The 14,030-nt window shown below is 37.7% G+C and overlaps 1 protein-coding gene across 4 annotated transcripts in view; it reads right to left on the bottom strand.

Annotated features, from left to right (window-relative positions):
* Nucleotides 1-14,030, bottom strand: part of TPK1 (thiamin pyrophosphokinase 1) — a 301,560-nt gene that overhangs the window by 230,807 nt on the left and 56,723 nt on the right. For all 4 annotated transcript variants that reach the window (XM_038130027.1, XM_038130028.1, XM_038130030.1 and 1 more), the window contains exon 2: nucleotides 12,720-12,794. In XM_038130027.1, coding sequence (XP_037985955.1) covers nucleotides 12,720-12,794 — 75 coding nt within the window. The remainder of the gene's footprint in view (nucleotides 1-12,719; nucleotides 12,795-14,030) is intronic.

Genomic DNA, 14,030 nt, shown 5'->3' with positions numbered 1-14,030 from the left:
TAACTGAGTGTAGAAAAAGAAATCACTGAACTCCCAAGGGAGCAGACTCAAATGACTTTTGATCTTTTTACATGGAGGGGTTTCCTAAACCAAAGCTCAAAATTCTTCAGTCTGTATCAGAGGGGTTTTGACTCTAATGAGAGAATTATTTCTTACCATTCTCTGATCCTAAAGACTTTAGCATGAAATTATCAAATCCACTGATATCCACTATCTACTAGGGTCTAAAAATTACTTTTACCTCCCATCTGAATATCTACAGTGGCTTTGCCCTCTCAGTAAGAAAAAAGTAACACCCACACAAGTTCCTCTTTTCACAGGTTCAACAACTGTGCCTATGAATGAAGGAAAACACATCATTAGGTCCCCTTCAGACCATTATATTAATTCATTTAAAAAAATGATATTCTTTTATAATACAATGCCAGGAAAAGTATTAAAAACAAAATACTTAGGAGTAAGGAGATTAATAGGCTTTGAACAGCCCTAAACCATTCTGAACAAAATCTTATATAGTTTCTTTTTAGCAGTGCATTCAGTTTGGAGGCAATGATTGTGCCATGCTTCTGGACCTGGGAAGGAGCTGGATACTTCTTTACTGCAAACACAGCATAAAAAATGTAAATTTGTTGCCCTGAAGTGTCTCCAAGATCCTTTTTCCCAACCTTTTATGGCTAGTAATATGGATTATCAGTTAGAGCATCCTGCACTACCTTCATAAAGGAGTGGCCTAGACAGTTTGATGCTAGTGCACCAGCAAGGACAAAGGTGCAGTTACTCATGCTATTATAAGCAGTTCCAGTAGGATAAGATAGCACACTCACAAAAGAAAAAAGGTCGCACACAAAAAAAAGGCCAAACAAAAAACCTCAAAGCCCCCACAAAAAAAATTCCCCCACCCAACCCTGCAAAAACTTGCAGCAGACTTCAACAAATTTTTCACACCTCTAAATTTAATATCTAAAAGAGAACAGCAGCAGCATGCCCTTGCAATATAAAAGAAAACTGTTTTAGTAAAGATTTATTATGTTAATAACACTGGAGCCTCCCTATTGTCCCACACATTTTTAAAAAGGACACTGCATATGTATATTCAAATTGCCAGAGATGAACAGTGGGTCACAAACAAAACTTAAAATGTTGAACTGTGTCAGCCAAATTGATAGTGCATTTATTATTTCTACCCTTTCTTATGCATTTTGGCATAGTCAGTTCTGCTGCCAAAGCATTTCTAGAAGGTGAATATAAAGGATGTGAAACACTATAGTCACTAACGAAATATGAGTGATGCATTAATGCTCACTCAAATCTATAGATCTAAAGAAAAAGCAATAAAAATTAAATGCATGATTTAGAAGTAATCTTAAACACTAAACAGATCCTAAATTCACCAAGGAAAGCAGACTTCACAAATCACTGCTAAGAGCACTAGCAATCTCCCTTCCAGACAAAAGGTCAGCTCTGGATGCCTTGTTAATATGTATCTAGGTTTTACAAAGTCCTAATGAGAATGTTGCTCTCTGACAAAGGTGCATAGGCCTACAGAAAAAGAAGTGGTCAAGGAAAACGACAACCACAGCATGTTCAAAATTAAATGACAGCTTTGCAGTCTCCAGGGTCTTACCCTTATTGTCCCTCTCCTGTTGCTAAATAGAGAAAGTTTGACATGGCTAATGGGAAAGACTTGAGAGTAGAAGACAACACTGAGATTAAATATAGCAGACTAACTATAGACTCCCACAGAATTTACTTGCCTCTTTTTTGCACTACACTGGCAAAGGAAAAAGAAGAGAAAATAACTTGACATCTGGGCTCCTATTCAGGCCTCCACACCTCCTCAATTATAGATACCTAGCTGATAAATCTAAATTTCTATGGTGATCCAGAAGACAACTCAGATCTCTGTCCATTGACTGAGGAAAATACTGGCATCAGCCTAGGAAACTAACAAACTTCAGCTAAATATCCTCAGTTAAGAGAGAAATAACTGGAGGACCCAGTGCACTACAACTTAAGCAACTTTTAACCCCGTCAGTGTGAGATTAAGTGGACATTTACTATGCCTCATGCACCCTCTTATGTTTCCTCAGCTCCTTCAGGAAGCAAAGGGAAAGACGCATTCACAAAAATAAATTTAACAAAAAAGGGAAACTGACTTTTGCCAAACAGTTGATAAGATCACAGTTATTTATATAATAACATCAAGGACAATGTATAGACAGATTTGAAGAACCAGTCTACTTCCTTAATATGTTAATATTCTAAGGAATTAAGTTTGGCTACAATCCCACTTGTTCTGACCTTTTTTTTTCCCTAAAAATGATGGATTATATAGTAATTCTTCTCCAATAAACTTGGATATGTTGCTCAACTTTCTCCTTCTGTCCATGTCTTTTCTCACTTTCAATTCCCACCCGAACTTCTGTAGCAGTTATTCAATTTTGGAAAACAAATCAAAAAGCATAGTCTCTGAATCTCTGAATAAGCACAGAAGTGAACCAAAACAGACAGTTCTGTGAGATATTCAGAGGGTTCAACCTACTCAAAGTTCTTGGTAAGATTACTACTGCCAACAAAAGCTTATTCTGATCATCTAAAGCCTTTCCTGCAATGTAAATACACTTTTTGATACCTTAAGACAGCCTTGCATATATTTGTCAAAACTATTATACAGCTCAGTTAAACAGAGCTGACACATGATCTATGTCATGCTAAGGGCAATTCATTTGACAGTGACCAAATGTTGTGACTTCTTGAGCACATTTTTCTGACATTAATCACTTTCTCTAGAAACCTCATCAGCAATCATGTTCCAAATCTGTAATTACTGCACATCTTTTTAGCAATGAAAAGATTTAAGTCTGAATGACCACAGAGATGCCTTCAAATGCAGGATCCACCACAGAGAACATGATTTTTCACATTTACTTAAAACTGGGATAGGAAGAAAATAACTGTAAACATTAGAGAGAAATGATTTCTACACTACTTTTGTGATACAGGCTTACCTAGAAAATTCTTCTGACTCCTGAAATTCTTCAGGTTTGGAAGTTTTTAAAGAATGAGAAACTATACTGCACTGCTGCTTTGTAAAGGTTTATTCATAGTCATGCTCTGTGTAAGGAATAAGGGACTTAATATTTATCCTCCTAGGAATAGAAGGTGTAATTCTCATTCCCTTTATCTTGGATTAGTTGTCAAGACAGTAAGTGGACTATTCAAACATTCAGTGTTTTCAGTGGTTTTAAATCAAGATGAAACATAGGCCAAGCTGTTAAGATGTGCCACATGACTGCATGTCTCATCTGCTCAGTGCTCAGCTTCCCTCCCAGTCCTGGATGGGTAAAACGGAAGGTTAGGAAACCAGAGTCCATTTAAGGTGGCAATTTAGGCATCCAAAACCAAGAGATAATCAAAGCATTTTATTTCTGGTATGATTTGGGCCAGACACTGCACTTACACCACTTTTGCCTTGTACCTCAAAGGATTTCAAAATCCAATGGACCCACATTAATCCTGTACTAAAACATGAGCTTGTTGTTTTGTTGAAGCATTTATTTTCACAGGATAAATAACTTACTCATAATTCTTTGTAAAAATCTGAAGTTTATTAGCAATGTACAGAATTAGCAATTACAGAATATCCCCAAGTTAATTTTAAGTCATTGTGACAGCATGTTATGAATTTGTGTTCTTTCTTAGAACACTTATGTTGCCAAATAGGTCAGTCTAAATGCATTCCGAGCCTTTCCAATTTTTGCACTTCAAAATGTTTGGGGCCTCTTCAAGGACTTGCAGTCAAATCAGCCCCTCTTTCTCTTTTCCCCCTCAAAAGAAACACATTTCAAATGTGCTGTTCTGTTACTATCCAGTTTAACCTGACAATCAATTAGTCATAGCTTATTACACCTCACAAACACCAAGCTAATACTATGGGCAACTATGGGCATCTGGAAGCTAGGGCCTAAAGCTAAGGGTTTGTTGTAGGTAACATCAAGAAGCTTTAAAGATAAGTGCATGTTCAGATAAGGAAAAACTTAGTTACCTACTTAATGACTTACACTGCCAGAAACAGAACTCCCAATGAGCCAGACCTTGGGCTCAGAACATAAGCAGCAAAGGTTTGAAGAAGCTGGGGTTTTTCAAAAGAAAATCCAACAGAATCATACTCATACTCGAAAGTACCAAATTATTTCAGTGCTAATGCAGCTGACATTGAACCAACATTGATTCTTGTGATTACACCTTATCCAGGACATCCAAGTTAACATTAAGCTTTATTTCAGTGAAAATAGAGGGAGGCCCTCTTTAAAGAAAGAATTTTATGGAGGTCTAAACCAAATTTGAATTCCAAGTAACTGAGGGAATATTCATATCAATAGCTTCTACATCAGGCTGTACTAGTCATAAATCTTCCAACAATGGAAGATGATAATAAAACACCCCTAAAAATTATAGTTTGTCCCCATTATTTCTAAGGTCAGTGGAATTTTCCCCAATGAAAAGCCTATGACAATGTTTTGTTTCTGTTCCAATGTGATTCACTGTAGATGAAACCAAAGACAGGCGGATATGCATCACCATTGTCTTTTCAGAGTATGAGATGAAGAATTGTTAACTTGCAAGACAAAATGATGTTAATAGCCACAACACTTGTTCCACTTCTATGTGCTACATTTTTGGCTAACATCTAACCAATTACACATTAAATGAAATAATCCTACTATGCTGTTTTCTAAATGTAAATGCACAGATTATTTTAGTAACACATTTATATAATGCTGAAATTTAACAAAACAGCCTACTTTACAAAAGAGAAGAGACAATGAGTAGAGCAGAAAAGATAGCTATTTTCTGACTTACATGAATTTACAGTTCAATTTTAATACTTGATAATATGGGTGAGTAAGACAGCATGTATACCATTCAGATGAGAAAACCAGCAATCCAACATCCATATCCTCAAACTACTGCTGTCCCTTCAGGCACTGAACACACTGAAGGATGCACACTCCATCAGTCAAGAAGCTAATAAATACTAGCATAGTCTCAACATATTACAGAAGAGTTAAACTGTTCACTGGCCGAATTAGTCATAATTGCAATCATAGTAATAAAGTAATAAAAACTTTTAATTTTAAAAATCTGGAAATACAACAAGACTTGGCAAATTAAAAAGAAAAATCCACTTTTAAAAAGCAATCACCATTTGAAATCACCACTGAATCAAGGTGAGCCACTTGTACCACTGTGGGCTTCTTGGGACTTTTTTTCCTTTTGTTTTTCTTTTTTTTTTTATTTCCTTATTATTAAAAAAAGGTTTGTCTGCCCTAAGGCAACCCTGAAGTAAGAGAAAAAGGAAGACTATAACACTATGGTTTGATCCAAAGGCCATCAGAGCCAGTGAGAAGACCCTAACACTGACAACCCTAGATAACATCCATATTTTACAAGACCTTAACACTTCACCCTAGTAATGGATTCATGCTAAGCTCTAGCTGTGAAAATAATACTCTTGCCCTGTAGTAACTCCCAGAGAAACAATGTTTTTATATACTTTTCACTGTGTAGCTTGAGGCAATGAAAATCCAAGAGTTCCTTTCATGGGATTCAAAACCTGCTCTTTTCTGACACAGGTCTTACTTATGCTAACCTCAAGCATTCACCTCTGCTCCTTGAGTTCATTCCCAGGACACTTGCTCTTCTTGAATCACTAACATAATGAGCCATAAATAATCTTTTTTGCCTATTGTCTTATGCTTGTCTTTCTGCTTGGGGTGCTCCAAAGCACTCTCCTGACAGTATTTTCCAAAGCTCCTTCTTTCAACAGTCCTCTGGGAAACATCATGGTAACTAGATATATAGCACGATGCTATCAAAGGCTTCCATACAGCAAATCTTGTAACAATAGAACTCCCCTAATGGGATTTGCATCCTGGCTTCATAGCAAAAGCACTGTAATAACCTCCCATTTTTTCCTTGTGCTGTAATCATCTGTTATGCTTCTTGCCAGTACTTCAAAGTAATTCTCTATTGTTCTCTTACTCTGAACTTCAGCTCAGCAGGGTTTAGTTTTTCAAAGCATCACAGAGGGGAATCTTAATCACTCTATTTTTTTTTTTAATTTTTCAAACAAAACCTCAAATCCATAAAACAAACAAAAAATTATTTTAGATCTCAGAATTTCCTGGTGCTGGATTTGCAGAGAACTAAAATCAACAACAAAGCATATTCAGCCTACTATGTCTCAAAATTTATCTAGAGACCTCATTCTGTCACAGCTTCTATGTGGTGATGGAATTTGAACCATGCAAAAGGCCTAGAAGATCAGCTCTGTCCTCAGCTTTGCCAACAACTATCTAAAAATTCTCAAAAAACACAGAGACCTTCCTTTTAAATTGGCCACACACCTAGGCTATGTCTCTCAAGAGTCCGAATTCCGAACCAGAAAGGCACTAACAATAAATATGTCACAAATACAATAATTTTACCATATTTCTGGAGTTTTAAGCTTGGTTTTCTAAAGATAAATTTAAGCTTCTAGTTCACCACTGAAAATCTGGTTGATATCAGGCTTATACAGAGTCACAGGCTAAGCGCAGTCTACAAAAACTCTCTTCCCAAAATCCCTTCTGGTGCAAACTACGGCATGTCCTAAGATCCAGATCCTACTTCACACCTTGAGTCCTGTGTCCAGTTTTGTTCTTGTCGTATTTCAAAAAAGACACTGAGGCACTGGAGCAAGTCCAGAGAAGGACTACAAGGCTGGTACAGGGTCTGGAACACAAGCCCTGTGAGGAGCTGAGGTGGTTTAGCCTGGAGAAAAGGAGGCTCAGGGGAAACCTCATCACTCTTTACAGCTGCCTGAAAGCTGGCTGTAGACAGGGGGAGGTCAGCCTCTTTCCTCAGGTAACAAGTCACCAGATAAGAGGATGTAACCTCAAACAGCTCCAGGGAAGGTTCAGGCCGGACATCAGAAGGAATTTCTTCACTGACAGGGTTGTTAAATACTGGACTGCACTGCCCAGGGAAGTGGCAAGGTCACAGTCCCTGGATATGTTCAAGAAACAACCGGATGTGGTACATAGTGCCATGTACCAGGTGGTGATCAATCAAAGGTTGGACTCTATTTTCTTGGAAGTCATTTCCAAATGATTCTGTGGTTCATGTCCAAGCTTAAAGCATGGTGCTAGCCAGCCCTAGAGAGGGACAGATTTTCTTGTTCCTAAAGTATATCATATATTCCCTACCCTTAAGAACACTTGAAATAACTTCTCTCAGACTCCTGTAGTTAAGGACCTAACTTGCATGCAATCCAACAACAGGCACATCACCATAAAAAAATGTTGTTTAAATCTAAATTGTGTCACAGAACATCAAATTTAAGTTATTAAATACAAACTAGAAATTATATTCCTGTTTTGATTCAAATGTGGAAAAATGAACTTCATATTGACATTTCAAAAGCCTAATAGAACAGAGTCCCTCAGTGGAGAACAGAGTAGTTTAGCTGAGGCCAGCAGTAAGAGTTACTGCTAGTCTGGATGCCTGCTAGAAAGTGCAATAAAGCATACAAGTCCATGTGACATCCCAATCACCATTTTTATGAACATTTTCCTATTTATTAATAGTAGCTGCTCTGAATTCCCTCAAGTTTTATGCCAACTGCCAATTCTGGGTCCAGTACAAATTTGAGATATATTACAAGTAAGTTCAGCTAGAAATGAAAATAAAAGGTGAGAAAAAAGCTCACCATATGCCAACAAGGCAAGCTTGTTGGATGACAGGCAAAAGGTCAAGTGAATGGCTGCACATACTAATAATTCTGGAAGTGTAGGTGAGTTCTACCCCTAAAGACTAAAGTAAAAGATATTAGTCATAGAGAAGAAAAAAATAGCACCAGGGAAAGTCAGGTTATTTCCCCTCCTCTTATTAAACTGCAATATTTTTTCTTCTGCTCTGAGACATTAAAACTGTTCCAACTGACCTGTTACCTTCCTCTCTGTACCCCTGAACTTTGTATTGTTACTTGTATCTCATTTCCCTCTTAAACCTCAACTGAAGACATTCAAAAAATCAATCACCAATTACATTGCAGACAAAAGCATATGAAACATAAATTGTATGGCAGCATGTGGCATTCAAAGACAGATTACTTGGAAATCGTTCATACAAATCAGCACCTTTTCTGATCTGATTGTTTGGTAAGGAGAGATATTTGGTACTGCACAGCACCTCTAGGGGCTAACCAACCATTCATTATTGGCGTTTTCACCAAAGAGTAGGCCGGCCTTGACAGGAAAGTTGCCTGACATTCAAGAGAAGATTTAGAATGCAATGGCTGCTTTGATTGAGCAGTTGCAATATGGGTATTGATGGAGAAAACTCAGTTTATGGATAGGCCATCACAATACAAATAGTCTGAGAAAATACTGTTTGAAGACACTTTAACAGAGTTTGGATTTGACTTACTACACTGCTGTCATAGAAGAATGCTTTCTGTTATCTCAATATAGAGCCCACACACAATATAGAGCTGGAGTCTCCATGGTGAGCAACATTCCTCTTTCTGGAGTTCCTCCTCCTCATGATCTACAAGGTACCATAAAATGCGCATATACTATGCATATGAAGTGGCTGGTCGTGTTGCCTGTAGAGCAGCATAAGAAGATGCAGCTAGACCCCAAATTCCTTCATTGGACAGAATTGTCTATGGAAGAGTCTGTTTAGGGATGTGCACCTGAAGGACATTTTGGCAGCCTGGTTTCATAGAGGTCTCCTTTCTATGGACTTGTCCAACATTAAACACACCTCCCACAGGTCAGGACATTACCAAATGTCCTTGGTAATGTATTAGAATAAGCTACCAAGATCCCTACCAAAGGGATCTTGGTAGCTTATTCTAATACATTACCAAGGACATTTGGTAGTATGAATGGCTAATATTTGAAGTTGTTCAACATGTTTTGTTTTAAAAGCTTTCATGGAAAGTGTTTATTTGTGGAAAGAAATCACAATCCTTTTGAGGAAGGCACAGTGGCCAATGTGTCACAACCATTGTGTGAACTAAAAAACACACACGGACACATTTTCTTACTATAAAGTCCAACGTCATCAGGTTGCTATAGAATGTTATTATTTAAAAAGTCAGAGTGAAATGATAGTCTTATTTTCCAGAGCATAACTCCTTGCTCTTTACAGCTGTCATTGCCAAAATTTAAGAGTGGAAAGTACTCTGCAATGTACAGCTATTTAACATCCTGTCATAAAGCAGAGACATAAGAAAATTCTGGATCATTTGAGTAGCTTGTAGGGGTAATGTTTTCAGAAACAAGTAACAATTTTCAGATCCTGAACTTAAGACAAATTTCACTGAGGTAATTTTTCAGCACTTCAATAATTCTGCCTCTTCCCTAGGGAGACATCAAAAAATCAGAGCACTCAGCACTAGACATAGCTGTAATTCTTGGCATAAGTAAGTCATTGCATTTCTGATTAAAGAGATTTTTAAAAGCAGAATCAAAGTCTCAGGAACTTTCATTTACTCCCCAGAAAGCCCATTCTCTTTTCAGTCACTAAAACCAGGGCTTCTGTACTTTTCAAACTTAACATAAAGACAGCTTCAGACTTTCAACTCACAGTCAATTCCATGAAAGATATATTTACATTTGAAATCACTTGAGAAGTAGCCCCAGAGACTAATTCAAACTGGATTTTTTCACAACCATTTTTTTTTTATTAAATAGGATTCAAACCAGAAGCTAGAAACTTTGCATAAGCAGATATTTAGGATGCATGACAGTGTTGTTAAGGTGAGGCACACTGGATCCAGTCTTCCTTACAGAAAACTCAGAGACAGAAAAATGTGCAGCTCTGAGAAAAGCAGGGTCCTGACTCTTTGACATATTTTCCACTTTACTTCCTATTCCCCTTTACTAACCTGTTCTCTTTAATTTCTCTTGCCATTTGGTTTTTCCCTTTTCTCACTATATGCAGCCCAATAAATCCTTCAGGGAACAGCCAGTGTTGTCTGCCATATTAGTCTTCATCCTGGTTTTGCAAACTGTCCCTTCTCCAGCATTTCATCCATCCTGCTTTTAGGACAGCACTAATGCTGCATGACTGTACCAAACAAGTGAACATATTTTAGATTGTTTCATTACAGTAATGATATATAATAGACTAAAATCATATTGTCCTTAGCTTGTACTCCTTCACTATTGTCACTTATCCAGCTTGTATGGCAAGAATGGTAAAAGAGGTCTCTTGGAAGTGATGAAATCCGATTTCAGTGTCCTTCACAAAGCACAAAGAAAGAAGTTTGTGCAAAATTGTACTGACTTAGTTCTTTAGAATGTATGTCAGTAAAAATAGATTTCATAAATGTGTGTAATAAGACAAAGGTTAATTAGCTGCAACCACTTTTTTTCAAGGTCAAGAGGAGTTACACCTGGGATTATTTTAGCCTAGAATAGCCACTTATTAATGTGATTTTTTTTTTTAAACTTAGGACATCTCACATCACACCACTTTTTACTTGACACTAAACTGACAGGACTGACAAATGAAGTTATTTTGATAGGTGTTGTAGGGTAATTTTATGATGCTTGTATCATTTGCTTTCCTCCCAAATTTGCCCTAAACCAGGACAATAGAACCCAAACTACTTGAAAATAACACATCTCAGCATTCTGTACTGAATATAACAACTCAAGATTCCTGTAAGTGGGAGAAGTGGGACAATATTTTATCTTATTTTTCCTTCGCATTTTTTTCTCCCTTTCTCCCTAAGTTTGTGTAGCTTGCAATATGTTGTGGATTAAAAGCTCCATTATTTCCTTCTCATCTCTCCTTTATGCTATCTCAAGCATATGCAGCTGGTCATCAAGTACTGTTCCTAAGGATGATTCCTTCAAAACTTCTTTCAGCTCACATACCAAACCCCCCAGGTTCTCCTAGTCCTGCAACAGTCCCTGTGCTAGCACTCCTCCAGAAGCAGGATCTAGAAAACTGCTGACACCTAAAGAAGTCCACTAGCACTGTAAGCCAGGCATTACCAAAACCTTGTCCTGGATTCACTAAGGTTTGCTGCAGCTGAGATGCTTTGAAGAAAAACATTTCACATTTACCATGTAACCACCACCATCTGTCATTTTATTTAGATAGAAAATATCCACCTATTTCTTAAAGTAATCTACCAGCAAAAGTCTTAATGGCTTAATTAGGACTTCTGCTCCTCTCACAAACTATTTGGAAAACTGTTTACAGCACCAGTGATCCCTTTCAAAGCAGTTATGCTCAGAGAACAGCAACCCATTCAGATAGCTTCGAATTAGACAGTCTTTGGCCTACTTGATTTTATTCAGCTTCTTATTTCAACCCTTTACAGAAGCACTACAGTTTAAAGGCTTATTAGTGTTACAGTAAGAACACTATGCCCCATGGTTTGATCAAATGAGGAAGATTTAAAATTCCAAAGGACAGACAAAAAAAAGTCTGATCAACAAAATACAGCACTAAAGCAATACATGCAATGTACTACAAGACACTAAATACTGCCATGCAGAAACTGCATGTCCGGTATACTGTCTCCTTTTTAACCCCAATCCTGAAAACAGGAAAGGAGGGACAAAGAAATAAGATCAAATGCTTCACCTTGTTTCCTTGTCTATTTAATACAAAGCAGGTGTTTCAGTGCATCTTTTTAAATGAAAAAAATATATAGAATCACATCTATAAAATAACTGGACAGGTTTTCCACTGAGTGCTTGTTATTTTCTTGCTGATTATGCAAATGAAAGTGAGTCTGTTTGGGGTACAGCACTTGTTCAGATGCTTTGAATCATCCTGTACAACAATCTTCCTTTTTTATCACTCCTCTGGCTATATGGGTACCAATTTGGGTTTACTGGAATTAAGTGCTATGAATATATCCTGCTCACTTCATCCCTTACTTCAATTCCTTTTAACTGTAGAGCTACCCCCTGCCAGCCCTTCTGCCTGTGGTGCAACCAAATAGCTCTATCTGCTCCAGTCAGTTAAGAGGAATCTCTCTGCAAGGTTCCCATCCTGGGAATAAGTTAGAGACAGTTCCTGTGGCTTTTCAGAAAGCTTCTGAAGGACTACGTTCCTGCACGGAGGAATTAATAGCTTCAAGCTTGTAAAGATTTACATATCTCCACAAAATGTCAGCAAATCTGAAGCTATCATACTAGAGATGATGATTAGCACTGTGCATATTTAACAAAGGGGTAGTGAAATCTGATTTGCATATTTCTGACAAGCACACAAATTCCCCACTGCTTTCACAGCTTAGTATCTACATGGTTCATTTTATTTTGATTAAATTTAACACTTTTCACTGATGACCTTTAAAGAAATGCTCACTTCCAGACTCTTAAATGCACCATTGATCTGCTACACTTTGTCAGCAAAACAATGATTGTTCCTAAGAAGCCTCTGAAAAGCTACAGTCTTACACAGATCAGTGCACAAAGTTCCCTCTGACGTGTGCAATGCAGGGATGCAGAATTTGCATAATCAGCTCATTTGCTGCATTCAGCAACAAGGGACACACTCTTCCAGTTCACACCCTCACCAGAAGGTTGCTCTAGAAAAGAGGAAATCGCCACACTGCAAAATTCAACAGACATGAAGTACATTAGCAGGGTAACAGCTAAGAAAATAGGCAAATGAAGATGTATGTAAGTTATTATTACCTCTGCTCCACAGACAATGGAAATGACCTTTGTTGAAAGGCTGGTTCAGAATCAGAAGGCAAAACTTCAGGTTCCCTGTAAGATAAATGGTGGATCTCATTAGCAAGAATATTGATTTTGTCCTTTTTTAAAAATTTTATTTTTGCCAGATGAATTTTAGTCCAACCACATCAGAGTAACTCCACTAATATCCTTGCTCCTCAGGTTTTACCACTGTCAGATTGAGAAACTGTCAGAACTTCATAAGATACCTTTTACTTGGTAGTGTTTTGCTACATGTTTAATTTAAAAGTGACTTTTACTTACTGAAGGCCATCCTCAACAGGACCCCACATCTATACAGCTCTCTCATTTAATCTCCCACTTGCTACTGCTGCCTGGATGCAGCAATTACTGATATGAGCTTACCCTGGTCTCCTTTAAAGAGGAAGGCTGGAGGAGACTCCATATAAGATGTCTCTAACCTATACAAAATATTCCACCCTCCTGGAGGATGCAGAACTCTTGCTGCCATGAGTGGCTTCTGTGCCTGTGTTTTCATATCATGTATAAGCTCTAATTGTGGTAGATACTCTACAAATAAAGAATGAAAGGCCGTGACCCAGAAGCTTAAAATCAAAAGCTAGTAAAAGCAAAAGTATACTTTAGCCTCTGTTATCTAGGTGATACTGCAGACTAAAAATCTCAGTGGATTTACCAGCCCAACTTGATTGAGCTCATAAAGCCTCCTGTCCCTGCAAAATTCACATGCTGAAGGTCGATAATAAACCTACAGTTAGAAAAGCCTTAAAAGAAAGGAAGGATGTATGATATGACACACTTTGAATTCAAACAGTAAATACGTAAAGCTTTGACGGCTGCCTGCAGTGGGATTTGCATTATTTCACTTCCTAATTATCTTGCCAATCATATAGGAATACAAGTTTCCCCTGGAGCTTGATATCCTTAGGCAATCAAGTTAATGAATAATATTTGGTCATGTGAAGCCACTGTAACTGAAAAAAACCCCTCTATCACTAGAAAGTCTTTTGAGAAGATCCAGTATGGCAGGAGGCAGAAGGCTACAGTAGAAACCTGTGGCCTAAGCCATATCATGTTATCAAGGAAAATACAGCTGATCAAACTGCTGAAGTTGAAAGAACATCTAGGGATGGGAATTGGAAGGGGCAGTCTTTAAAACAATTAATTAAATGTGTGATTAGGAGAACAAACTGAAGGTTAGCAGACTGGGACACCACTATTCTGCATCTTCTGCACCTTTCCCTTTGAGTGATTTAGGGTTTCCCTCTCCACTGACCCATTCGAAGCCTC

Source organism: Motacilla alba, chromosome 2, assembly GCF_015832195.1.
Source record: "Motacilla alba alba isolate MOTALB_02 chromosome 2, Motacilla_alba_V1.0_pri, whole genome shotgun sequence".
NCBI classification, from domain to species: Eukaryota; Metazoa; Chordata; class Aves; order Passeriformes; family Motacillidae; genus Motacilla; species Motacilla alba.
Note: the sequence above shows the minus strand (reverse complement) of the source record. Positions and strands in the feature narration are given on the sequence as shown.